The 13,496-nt window shown below is 52.4% G+C and overlaps 1 protein-coding gene across 3 annotated transcripts in view; it reads right to left on the bottom strand.

Annotated features, from left to right (window-relative positions):
• AJAP1 (adherens junctions associated protein 1) overlaps positions 1–13,496 on the bottom strand; it is a 142,807-nt gene that overhangs the window by 13,579 nt on the left and 115,732 nt on the right. For all 3 annotated transcript variants that reach the window (XM_021667057.2, XM_021667058.2, XM_012461000.3), the window contains exons 3-5: positions 8,071–8,158; positions 5,550–5,795; positions 3,516–3,647 (exon numbers count right to left, since the gene is read on the bottom strand). In XM_021667057.2, the coding sequence (XP_021522732.2) occupies positions 3,575–3,647; positions 5,550–5,795; positions 8,071–8,158 (407 nt within the window). In that variant the 3' untranslated portion in view covers positions 3,516–3,574. The remainder of the gene's footprint in view (positions 1–3,515; positions 3,648–5,549; positions 5,796–8,070; positions 8,159–13,496) is intronic.

Here is a 13,496-nt window from a genome sequence, read left to right as displayed (position 1 = left end):
TACAATCTGAAGTGGCTACTTTCCCCCAAAGTGTTGGTGGTGCTGTTCTCAGCCCAGAGAGCACAGCTTCCAGAGGGTACAGATGCTGCTTTGAAAAATAGGCTCCTTTGAATAACAAGAGTTTGATATTCTATTAATGTATATTTTTGAAGAACAAAGCAGGAAGGCGCAGGTGCACTTTGTATTTTTTGATTAGTTGTGTCTTCCATGTGTTTTTGCAAATAACAATAATGCACGATTTATTTCTCCCTGGCTTCGGATTCCAGAGCTTTTATGACTTTGCAGGCTCCGTTCAGAACAAAGCGGCCTTGGCAAAGGGAAAGAGGCTGACATTCATGAGGTCTGCTGACGTTTACCTGCTGTATGGAAGATGACAGGGAATTAGACCGAGATTCAGTGCAGGCCTGCTTTCGAGGGCCCTTCCTTGGAGCATAAGGGCTGGCTTTATTCTGTCTCTGTGCAGAGCAATCTGGCCCCACCACGAAGGTGTTCTGAGGCAAGAATGTGTTGGAATCTCTCATGAAGGCTGAATCTAGGGTGCACATCTGCCTGGGAGCCACTGGCATCTCGGACAACTGCTTGCAGGAAAACCAACATGGCTGCCGTGTGGGCCTCAAATGTGCACACGGATTGGAGGGTGGAGACAGCGGTGTGGTAAGAAAAGGGCTCGTCTTCATTAAAGACGCGTTTGGAGAGGCTTCCCAGCGATGCGCGAGAAACAGCTCCGCTGGCTCTTAAACATTAATTAAATGTTTTAGTATTAATTGCTATTTACTTAGGGACAATAAGCGCCCCAGCAACTCCGACACATCTCTCTGGCTATTCTGCTCCCGATGCTCATGTCCAGGCATTAACTGACAGATTCAGGGGATACTTAGAATCCCAGCGCTTTCATGCTAGCAAGTGATAAACAGTCTTCCTGCAAGCTGCGACGGAATCTTTCAGCGTTTATCAAGGACTAACGAGGCTGTGTGTGTGGCCCTCCTGGTCCGCAGCTACTGAGAAGGAGGCCACCAGGAGGGAGCCAAGGCTTCGTGTCGGTAGATTCGGAGGCTGAGCGCGGCTGGCTTGCAGTAAGTCCCGTGGGCTCTTCGGAACTCTGCAGACGACACACCTGAGAGCCATGGGGAGAGGGTGAGCTCTTTAGATGCAGAGATGTTCCTTGCATAAACGCAGGTGGTCCTGAAACAGCTCCTCGGGCACAGTCGGGAAGTTGGGTCCACCTGGCGGACCCATATCTCTTGCCTTTGCTGGGGCTGCAGCTCAGGGCTGGCCCACCAACAGTGTTTCTGGGTGGCTTTCAGTGGCCTGTGCTGCTGGAAGGGGAGGACCAGGCTGATGAGACACAAAGGTTTTATGGGGAAGATGAGTAAATAAAAACACTTTTTTTTTTTTTGCCCTATTTCATCTTGTTTTTGCAAAGTCATTGCTGCAGCTTCTGGTTCTAATGGAAAGGATGGATCCCTGGGCTCAAGGGAAGTCTGGGAGCCAGGCAGCCATCGGGCGATACAGCCCCGCCACTTACAACCTGGCTGACCTCGGCCAAGTCATTTAACCGCCCACTGCCTCAGTTTCCCCACTTGGAAAAGGGATTGCTGGGAGGACCAAACAAGCAAAACGTGCTTCACGAGCTGCTGTGCAAACATTAGGAAGCTGTTCCCTTTCCCCTAGGGAGCTGGCCTCAGCCAAGTCATTTAACCGCCCACTGCCTCAGTTTCCCCACTTGTAAAGCGGATTGCTGGGAGCACTGAGCAAACAAAAAATGCTCCACAAGCTGCTGTGCGAACATTAGGAAGCTGTCCCCTTTCCCTTAGGGAGATGGCCTTGGCTAAGTCATTTAACCTCCCGCTGCCTCAGTTTCCCCACTTGGAAAAGGGATTGCTGGGAGCACTGAGCTCCACGAGCTGCCGTGTGAACATCCGTATTAGGGAGCTGTCCCCTGGAGTTGACTTCTCCAGTTCTGTGGGCCTGTGGCTCTTGGCAGGAAGGAGTGATGGTCTTTGACTTTAAGGCCCAGCATCTCCCAGGTCAATGAATTATGCATCAACGATTTTAAAAAATCGTAACAGAGATGCGAATTTAAAAAATCGTAACACCAGAACCCAGGCCCTACAGCGGCTTTACCGGGGGCTAGAGGACTGCACTGTTAGCAAGCCAGCTCCCTGTGACTAGTTTGGCTGGCACTCCAAAAGGGGCTCCCTTCACCAGGGGAACAGTGGTGAGGTGGACACGGGCACTGGCTTCTGATGGAGACTCCAGGCTGCACATCCCCCCATTGAATGGTGGGGACAAGCTGCCTCTTACCTGCCGCAGCAAAGGCCCTTGCAGGGCGGCTCAGTTCCCGTTCTAATCTAATTACGTTTCTTTGCCAGTTGGCAGAACATGTTGGCTTCGGGATAGGGAGTGAGGGCTGGAGATTTGATTTGGAGCAAACATGCAGTTCATTAATGCCAGGATGAGGAACTGACTGATTCACTCCCCTCTCTGACTGCAGCCGGCTTCCCGCCCCAAGCTAGGGGGAGCCCTCTGAGTCCTCAAGACCTTCCCTGTCCCCAGGCCCAGAGGACACGGTCCGTTCAGTCCCCCATATCAGAAGGTGGACAAAATGTGAGAAAGAAATATTTTCAAATATTGGTAGTGCATCCTAGAAATAGGGCTCCCTACTCACGGAAGGGACCTGAGGTCACCTTTGGAAGGAGGCACGGTGAGGATGCTTAGAAAGCCCAGCATCGAAAAGAACCACGAGAACAACAGGGAACCCTCCGGCTGCACCCACGGGCTGTGCTTATACAACGCATGGGATGTGCAGTCAGGAGGGCGAAATGCTCCTTCCCCTCAGCAGCCCGAGTGCTCGGAGGCTCTGCACAGAAGGAGGCAATTTAACGTCAGCGTTAGAGTTAATATCACTGAAAGCAAACCGAATGTTCCCATCCAGCAGAGCGTGGAAAACTCATCCTGTCTGGGTGCCGGTTCCTGGCTTCGAATTAGTAGATGTCTCAACTCTTCCCTTTCTTTCTTTATCATTTTCTTTCTTATCTTTTATTTTTATATTTCAAAATTGTATTTTAATTCTACCTCGCGCCCTCCCCTGATGTAAAGACACGTGACGGAGGAGGCGCGACTCCTGCCTCCCTGGCCGCTGCCCTAATCTCTTTCTGTTGCGGGAAATGAGAGCTGTAATTGTCACTTGTTTCAGGGAATGACGTTTCCTGCCATGTAGGCCACGCGCGTGGTGGCCTTCCTGTGGGAAGGAGTGGCACCGATAAGAATAGTCAGGACGTGTCATCAGGTTGCGTGAGTGTCTGTCCCTCTCCTCCCCGGGACGAGGAGGGCACTTCTAACAAACCGAACGTCAAGATCAAAAGCCCAGCTCCCTGGCTCGCATTCAGAGGAGTGGCACCATTGGAAATCCACCCACCACATCTAGGAGGACTTCCGATTATCCCAAATTGCAGGGGAGGTGGGGAGGGGAGGAAAGGGAAAGAAAACAGGAACGTCCAGAGAGAAGTACCTACCATGAAACAGTCACACGGCGTCTGCCCTGCCCCCAGGAGGTAAAAAAGACTTCGGCCAGTCAGCAGGAGATTTCAAACCATTTCTCAGACACGAAGGCCACAGGAATAAGATGCCGATCAGAAGAGGAGGGTCTGCGGTGGACGGAAAAATGGACTTTTGCGTGCTGGCACAGAACACAGGACAGGCAAGCCGGGGCAGGCCTGCAGTGCAGACTGGCTTCCTGAGAGAGGAGGCGCTCGATGTGGACCCCGGCCTTTCCAGGAAGGGAGGTCCCCCATTCCCTGTGGCTGGGGAGAAGTCCTCATACGCTAATGCTTTCTACCCTGGGAGGCTTTGGAGGACACAGACTGAGGGGTCTGGGCACACAAGCACTTTGCTGTGCAGGCCGGAAGGCTGCGCCATCTCCAGACTGTCGTTTTTGAATTTGCAGGATTAGCCCATAGCCTGGGGTCTCTGCCTCTGATGGCAGATTTGACCCACTTTATTGCACATGACAGAAAGGATGGAACCTGGCTCCCAAAATGTCTCTCCCTCATATTTTGTCACCTTTGAGACCAAGCTCCCATTTTCCAAGGCCAGTGAAACCCAACAGACCATTACCTTGGGCCAAAGGACAAGAACTCGGTCCATCTGATGCTTCCGTGCCAGGGCCTGAGAGCAGCAGCTGTGCCAACCCTGTGCTTGGACAGCCCCCGCCCCACCTCCCCGCACAACACAAGCACAGAAGGTGGGAAAAATGAAGCAACAGAGGCCAACCCACAGCCCTCTGCCCTCTACCCACCACACACGGCCCAAGCACTGGCTGGCCCAGATTCATATCCATGCCAACATCCACATACTCAGTGAAATGGTTTGGAAATCTGTTAGCCAGTTATTTGTGAACTCAGCCTTCTGGAAGTCTGGAACGGCACCCATGAGCTGCCCAAACGTCTGAGTGTGAAACCATTGAGGTTTAGAACAACAGCTCTGAGGTTCTGAGCGCCACCGTCCTCCCTTAGAAGGGACGAGAACGTCTAAGACAGAGAATTCGGCAGATTGCAGAATGCAACATGGACATCCAAGAGGAGGCGCAGCCAGAAGGTGTTTCAGGAACATCTGCTCATTCCAGCCAGCAGGACAAAGACATGTCAACTATGGACACTATGGCCCCGGCAGCCCTCGCTCGCCAGGGCCCCTGAAAAAGTCAGCAAACAGAATGAAAGGGAGCCAGAAGCCAGCCCCTTCTAAAACGACTCACGTCCAGTCGCCTGGCCCTGGGCTCCAAGGGGGCCCTTCCAGGAGGCCTGGGACAGTGTCCCCTGGCTGCTAATTCCATTGTGGCCCCTTTGAGGCAGGCTCACAGTCTCCTCCTTTCTTCTTCAAGTTCTTGGAGACTGTTTGTTTAATTTACAAAATGATGCATACATTTGTATGCTCACTTAAGAAAAAGCTTATTGATATTTTAATTTAATTCTGGACAACCCTTCGGAAGCTGACTCAAGGGTTTCTTAAATGTTCCCAGGGATGGGTGTGGGTATATTTTCTTGGAGGGACTACACATGAATAAGAAAACAAGAGGAGCGTTTAGTAACGAACGTCTGGCCTGAGAGTCTGGTGGGTATCTGATATTTTTGTGAAATCTGCCGCTGACATTTTATTGACGGGGCTTAGAGATGCCGGCTCTGGTGGGGGCAGTTGTGATCTGTTGATATTTGGGAGGTGGATAACAACAGGGCTGGCCTCTGCGCTCTGGGGGGTGAAGGATGGCGGCTCGGAGCGAGGGCCAGGAGAACATGCATTTCACGACACTGCCAAGTCTAGGGGTCTGGAAGGAGATTCCAGCCACTGTGTGCTCTGAGAGCAGATAAACGCCTTTGCTATCAACCCCGCCTCTCTCGTTTTGCCAAATCAGCTGTCTGCCTTGGCCGGGCCCCCCAGAGCGGTCTCGGGGAAGACCTAAACTGACCAGCAGCTCCCCGCTGGGCCACGCCAACCCCTGAGGTCGGGACCGCCAAGAGCTTCGTGGCCGCAGGGTCTAGCAGAGACGAGCTTACCGGTTTCCATTAAATGTGGACTTGTACTCCCCCGCCGTCGAGTGCAGCGTCTCGTCGGTGTAGACGGGCACAGACGCCCGGACGCACTCGTGTGAACACTGCAGGGTCTCGTTATAGGCTGTGAATATGTCCAGGCTGCTGGGCACCCGGGCCGAGGTGAAGTCTGTCAGGTTCTGGCAGCTCTCTTCCTGCTGGTTGGTCTTCCGCTGGTGGCTGTTCCTACGAGTGTTCCCGCTTTGGGCACAGCTGGAAGAGAAAGAGGTTGGGGTGGGGAGACGGGCAGAGGTCGAAAACCCAGCAACACAGCTCCAGAGCTTCCTCTGTGGGTCTTTCGCTTGCAGGCCTGAGCTACGCATCATTTCATATTAAAAGGTAATTCCTAGCCTCTTCCGAAAGATCAACCGCAATCAAGCAATCAACTCTTTAAAAAAAAAATGAAATTTGAACTTTAAACGTGGGTATTGCAGTTGGGAAGATGAGGGGTAATTGGTGAGCTCTGTGATCGCGGAGCTAGGGACTGCTTGACTAAGGAGCATCATCCAGATCATGGTGCTGACTCAGTTTCCCCATGAACTTCTCCACGGCTAAGAACCGTGATGGGTCCTTTCTGCGACAGGGGCCTAGAGCGTGTGGAAGCCTTTGGGTACAGGTTGGGGTGGTCCGCTCCTTCATCTCAGAATGGACTATGGACCTGTTTTTGGGGAAAGCTGATGAGTGAGAAAGCCCCTGTCCTCAGCCCCCTTCCCCCTGCAAGGGCACATGCACAAACTGGAAATGACAAGCTGGCTTGTCCTTGGCCCCGGATCAAATCTGCAGAGGGAAGTGTCCTGCATGCCTTGCCTGCTACGGTCTAGTACCTCTGAACCACAGGGGCTTCCAGAGGCCGCTTAGAATGACCATGGGACTCCCACCCCAGCCAGTCCAGAGATTTGACAAAGCAAGAATCAGGGGCCCCCAGATGCTGCTTCTATGATGAGAGCACAGGAAGGACAAGAGGGGCGGCTGGGAGGCCCCTCCCCTGCTGCATGGGGAGCCGAGGATGTCTCCCCTCATTGGGGCCATTTCCCCTGCCTGCCCCTTCTCCTTCTTGCTCAGGGCCTGTGTGGAGGGAGGGGCTGCAGGAGGGCAAGGGGCTGGGGGGTGCACCATCTCCTTCTAAGTCTCGGTTATTCCCTGCTGTGGTTTTCACAATGGGAGAAATCTCGATTCCTGGAGCAGAAACCCCTTCCGTCACAAACCAAGGTCAGAAGGTGAATGCCAACCCCCCGGGGCAGCCCCACCCCCCCAGTCTTCCTCAGAGGGAGGACAGGTTCACAAGCCTTGCTCCTCCACCCTCCCGGGCTGCTCTCCCAAAGTGCTCTTTGAAGGTCTGCTGTAAGCTCGAGTGTGGGAAAAGCAAGATGAAGGCTTCACATCAACCTGTCACAGAACAGGCTACAAAGTCCCCTGTCTCTGGGGAGACATCGTCAAGATGGCCAGTGGGATTTGTCCTTCCCCCATCCACATGGTCTGGGGGTCCGAGGCCCCTTCTCTGGCCAGCCCCTGCCTAAGAAGCCCCACTGTGAGATATGTGTTCTCATCACGTCCAGAAAATGCCCGGGGGTCCCAGTTTGTTACCTGTCAGGAGGTGGCTCTGAGGCCTCGCTAGCCGAGTGGGAGGTCTGTTGAGGGGCTGTGCTAGACCCCACCCTCCCGTGGCCTGCCAAGGGGTCCCACCTCCTCTGATCCCAGACCTGGCCTTTACTCTGTCACTCTCCTGTGTTCCCCTGTGACTCTGAGGCTCCTATTCCAGTTCCACCATCAGCCCTGTCTGATTTGTATGACTGTGTACAGGCAGCAAGGGGACCATTTGGGTCTGTTACTCTATGAGAGAGTTTTAAGCCTGGATGCCGGGAGGAGACGCAGTTGCTGGAGGAGTGGCTGCAGGCAGGTGAGGTCCCCAAGGCGCTTCTGAGCAGCAGGGTCTCCCAGCAGTCCCCCGATTTCTCAGGGGCTTATCAGGTGTGTAGAGCCAGCAGGGCCGGCCTCAAAGTAGGCCAATTTCCAGGAGGAAGTAGGCAAAGGCAGGCTGCCTGGAGGAAGGCAGTAACCTAGTTCAGCACACAGACTGGCTTTGAGAGGAACCGAGAATACAAACAGGGCTGGTTCCGCAACGGCTGCCGAGCCCTAGTGAGGGACGTGGGATCCCGCTGGCAGAAGGGCCCTGCCCCCAACTTTCCAGGGAAGGAAGAGGAGACAAGACACAGCGACTCTGCTCTGGGAGGACAGCATCCCCAGGGACACCTGGATCCCGAGAAAGAATCTGGAACCCAGGACCACAGGAAACTGTGTCCCGAAGGCTGGGCTCGCTGGTCTCCTGCAGGGAAACCGGGAGAGGGCAGGCAGCCTGTGGCGGCCGAACTGCCCGGGGAAGAAGCCAGCAGAGCAGGTTGGCTTTGAAAGTGGGGGCCTTTCTGTGTTCACCACCCAGGGTCCCCTAAAGTCCCCCATTTCTGGGCCAGAAGGGCCCGAGGAGCCTTACCAATTTTTTAAGACAAGAGTTGTGATGAGAGCAGCTATGACCATGATGAGGGAGACGGTGATGGTGATGATCTGATGGACAGCCAGACCTGGAAAGAAGGAAACAGGGAAGAGGGCGCCCGTGAAACCAGGTTCAGGAGGCGAGGGCGCTGGAGAGGTGGAGGCGTGTCCCCCCAACCCCGCCACTGATGCCAGGTTCCATCCACGGCGGGGAACTTGGGGCAGCATGACAGATGCTCAGTTCGCTCCTCCCCGACTGCAGCCTGTGGCCACGAGGCTGTTCTCACCCGGGTTCTAGGAACAGGGAGCTCCAGCTCCGGCCTCTCTGCTTCCACCACCCTCTTAGCCTCCAAACCGTGACCCAGATCATAGACGGCTGTGTTCTTTCTCGCACCAACCAGGCCCTTCACCTGCCTCCTCTACCTGGCAGCAGGTCAGCTCTGGCTGAGACATTCCCCATGGCCCCTTTCTCCCTTCTCACCCTGCACCAGTTCTGCTCTTCTATTCTGGAACCGCGAGCCCCAGGGCTGCTGGCCTGTGAGTGGGAGCAGGGTTTGGCCTGACCCAGGAGGAGCCAGGATGGGCCAGGATGTACTGGGGAGGTAGGAAGAGGAGCATGTGGGGCGACGCCCTTCCAGACCCAGGGCACTCGGATCACGGGGAGGCATCTTTCTCCTTCCAGAATCCTCGCTAAGAAGTTCAGTGCTTCATGAGGTTCCAGGAACGAAGTTTCAGGCCAGTGGCGGAAGCTTCCCACAGCCCCAGAGGAGAAGGCATGGTCTACCTTGTTGCCCTGGCTCCAATCCCCGAATAGGGAGGTGGGGGCACTGGAATCGGCAGGACAGGGACAGAAGCACCAGCCACTTCAGAAGTGGGGCAGGTAGAGCTCCCGCCAACAGCTGCCTGCTGACACCCACACGCACGACGGCAGAAGGCAGGGACTCTCTCCTGTCCCCTCCCTCTGTCCCAAAACCATCTGCGGCATTTGCTTCTAACCATAGACACGGGACTGGGGAGAGAGGAGGGCAGGTCTGCAACAGCTCCTGCCTCTGGTCCCCGCCCCAGACCACCTTCTTTCCTGACTACACATCTGTCACATCCCACAGATGCTGGGGACATCCCCTGGCTGACATTACCAGCCAACCAGGTCTACCCGGAAGGTCCCCATCAGCACCTAAGAAGCTGGAAGATCAAGGCGGTCAGGGAGTCCGCCAAGCCCACAGGTGGCAGCACCCGCTTCTACTCATCTCCCCCAGGTCCTTCCGCCTGAGATGCAACCAACTGTCCTGTCTGGCCTGGGGCTCTGTCTTGGTGTCTGCTTTGCAGGGGCCCGCCCCTTGTAGGTGAGCACGCTCTTGGGCTGCTGGCCTGAGAACACTGCGTGTGCGTGTTTCAGCATGGCGGGTTTCAGTGTCACATTTTTTCTGGCGGCCTCCCAAGGACAGTCTCTTACACAGATGTTAGCTCTCTGCTGGATATGATCCTCACGGGGGAGATTGTTCATAAATGATTAAACATTGGCATGGCCAGAAAACAAACTTAGTCTTCCTGTTTCCCCCTCTCTGGGGGTGACTGCTGTTTGTCACAAGGGATTCCCTCCAGGACCCACAGAATAGCAGCACCAGGCAAACAGTGGCGCAAACACATGAGTGTGGTGCGTCTCCCCCATCCATCGATTCAGGAACTGTTTGTTGTGCACCTACTGTGTGCCTGCAGTGCTAATACTGCTCACCCACAGGGAACAGCTCCTCTGCTGCCCCGTACAAACATGCTGCATTCACTGCAGTTCTGGATGACCTCTCATAAACCTGTGCCCAATCTGTGCCACCTGCTGTAAACCTCTGGGCAAGTCCCTTCTCTGGGACCGCCAAGTTGGTCTGCTAATGAGTTGAAAGCTCAGTTATACCACAGGGACCACCCCTAATCCCACCCACAGTGGAGTGCCTACCAGCTCTAGTAATCTCCATCCACACACCAAGTTTCCTGAGACCAAATTCAGACCTTGTGTGCAGAGGAAGGACTGAGAAGGATGGACAGCTGTGGAGGGTGGGTTGCCTGTTGAGTCTTCTCTTGCTCTCAAACCACACACTCCCCCCTGGCCCAGTCAAGAGAAAGCCATACTGTCACGAAGTGCATGTGTTCATCCTGTGTCTGTGCTTCTTGTGAGGCGAAGGAGGCTGCTGATGGTGATGGTGATGGTGATGGTGATAGTGGTGATGATGATGATGGTGATAATGATGGCGATGGTGATGGTGATGATGGTGATAATAATGGTGATGGTGGTGAGGACAGTAATGATAATGATGGTGATGGTGATGGTGGTGATGGTGATGGTGATGATGATGGTGATAATGATAGTGATAGTGATGGTGACGGTGATGATGCTGATGATAATGATGGTAATGGTGATGGTGGTGATGCTGCTGATGATGATGGTGATGGTGATATGATGATGGTGATGGTGATGATGGTGATGGTGATGGTGATGATGGTGATGGTGATGGTGATGGTGATGATGGTGATGGTGATAATGATGGTGATAATGATGGTGATGGTGATGGTGATGATGGTGATAATAATGGTGATCGTGGTGAGGACAGTAATGATAATGATGGTGATGGTGATGGTGGTGATGGTGATGGTGATGATGATGGTGATAATGATAGTGATAGTGATGGTGACGGTGATGATGCTGATGATAATGATGGTAATGGTGATGGTGGTGATGCTGCTGATGATGATGGTGATGGTGATATGATGATGGTGATGGTGATGGTGATGATGGTGATGGTGATGGTGATAATGATGGTGATGGTGATGGTGGTGATAGTGATGATGATGCTGATGATGATGGTGGTGATAGTGATATGATGATAATGGTGATGGTGATGATGATGAGGGTTATGATGGTGGTGATGGTGATGATGACGGTGATGGTGATAATGATGATGATGGTAATAGTGATAGTGATGGTGACGGTGATGATGGTGATGATAATGATGGTGATGGAGATGGTGATGATGGTAATGGTGATGATGGTGATGTTGATGATGGTGGTGACAGTAATTTTGGTGATGATAGTAATGATAATGGTGATGGTGATAATGATGGTGATAGTGATGGTGATGGTGATGATGGTAATAATGATGGTGATGATGGTGATGATGATGGTGATGGTGACGATGATGATGGTGATGCTGATGCTGATGATAATGGTAATCTTAGCTGCATGATATAACATTAAACTTGTAACTGAGAGGTCAAAAATCAGAAACCTAGGTAACAGAAAGAAGAGTGACCATCTACTTCTGATGTTGGCCTTGCCCTGGAGCCCCTTCTCCTGCCTTCTGTATAAATTTTCTTCCTAGACTTCCCACATTAAAACGTGAAGGGTGCACTGTGGGCTAATCGTCAGCTAAGAGGGTCTGGGCAGACACAGACCCACAATACAACAGCTATGCTTTCTACAGGACCCCTCGACACAGGCACCTAGCTAAGCCTTCACACCTGCGACTGACCTAATCATCTTCACCCTGCGTTTTTTTTTATCTGTCTGACCAACTGGGTGCCTGAGGCTAAAGAAGGAAAAAGCCTTTCCTTAGTCAGCCAGCAGAGCCTGGACAAAGGCAATTCTCTGCTCTAGAGTCCCCAAGAAAGCCAAACATCTAAATCCAAATTCCACACACCTGTGGCCACATTCTGTTGTTAAAGAAGTTCGAGATCAACAGTTTGCCTCCCCTGCACAGGCTTTTCTTGCGAAGTAAATAGCTCTGTGCTTCAAAACCTGAAGCGTGGGTTTTAATGGGTTCCTGGGCTCCGGCATAGGAAGCTACAGCTATGAGAGTAAACTACAGACCCTCATGATGGTTGGACAAGGACTGGGCCTTCTGACGTGTGGTCTCAATAATATTTGTAGGAAGCAGGCTGAAATAGGGAAAATTCCCAAGGGTTCTTCATTGCTTCCTCTCTTTGGAAGGCTGCTCACTTAGAAGAAAGCAGAAGAACATGTGAGAATTTGTGTGGTGTTTCCAGCATCTGTCCCGTCATTTATTCTCCCCAAGAGCCAGGAGTAGTTTCCTCCCTGTCTTAAGTCTTCATGTGGACCCCAGGTAGACAAACCTTTTCTTAAAGGACCAGATAGCAAATATTTTAGGCTTTACAGGCAGTATGGCCTCAGTGACAACTACTCAACTCTGCCACTGCAGCAAAAAAAGCAGCCACAAGCAATATGCAGAGAGGCAAATGGGGCGGTTTTCCAATAAAACTCGATGTACAAGAACAGGCAGTGGCCATGTCTGGCCCGCGGACCACAGTTACAGAGTCGTGATGCGGGTGAGTAGCTCAAGGTGGCTCTGCTTGTAGATTAAACAAAAGCACGTCCCTGTTTTGGATGATTGGTTAATGCTTGGAACCAAACTGCAATCTTTTAGTTTGAAGGACTAGAACCTTCCCGCTGCACCATCAAAGGTTTGCTGCGTGCCAGGCTCTTCACTGGTCACTGTCAAGTGGGTTTCAGAGAGACCCACAGCCTCTAATTTATGGCTGGGTCTTAGCACCCAGAAGCAGTGGCCTTATCTTGCTGGGTTTATCCATATGAAGCCACTTGATAGTAGATTACTTTGCATGGGGTTTCCCTTGAGAAGTCAATTACACAGGATTTTTGATTTTCGGAAATTCCTTCGTTGCCCCTTAGAAATATTTCAGCCACGTCCATCTCAATTTTTCCACGTTAAAAAGAGACAGCATCTTGCCAAAGACAAGAATGTTCGGATTATGGAATCACTGCGTGGAGAGAGACCATATGTTACTGGTCTCTAGAAAGGACTTTTCCCACACTGTGCAAATGGCACCATTCTCAGAAGGCCTCAGCTTTTTTCCTTTCTCCTTCTTCACTCAGTACTCTCACCTTAAATAACACTCCCTCTGGTCAAGTCTCTGGTGGCTATTAGCTACCTCGAGCAGGAACACCTGTCCCATAAAGCCTGCTGCCCCTGAGCAGTCCTGGAACGGCTTCCACGTCAGCTGCCCAGGGGCTATGACTGGACTGACAATGATGTCACCTACAGGCAGCACACACTCTACGCCCTCAAGAAACAAGCAAACTTTTCCCTCTCCACTTCCAAGGTCAACACTGCACCCCATCTTCAAACTCTGCAGTTCAGACATGGTCCCGGAGCGTGGAAGCACGCCGTGTGGAATTCTTACTTCTCCTTCCTGACAGGTGCTCTTGTTCCTGCTAATTTGGGGGCTTTTTCTGCTTCTGGTAATTGCCACTATATACTAATGCTCGAGGAATCAGCTGCCATCCAGATAATGAAAAATTATCCCCAGAATAATGGATGGGGACAGACGAATTACCAAGCTCTGCATCAATCAATAGGGCTTTTATGGTTATATTTGTGGTGGTTGGTAATAAGATCAGGCCCT

Source organism: Aotus nancymaae, unplaced genomic scaffold, assembly GCF_030222135.1.
Source record: "Aotus nancymaae isolate 86718 unplaced genomic scaffold, 86718_ANA_hifiasm-v0.15.2.pri h1tg000053l, whole genome shotgun sequence".
NCBI classification, from domain to species: Eukaryota; Metazoa; Chordata; class Mammalia; order Primates; family Aotidae; genus Aotus; species Aotus nancymaae.
Note: the sequence above shows the minus strand (reverse complement) of the source record. Positions and strands in the feature narration are given on the sequence as shown.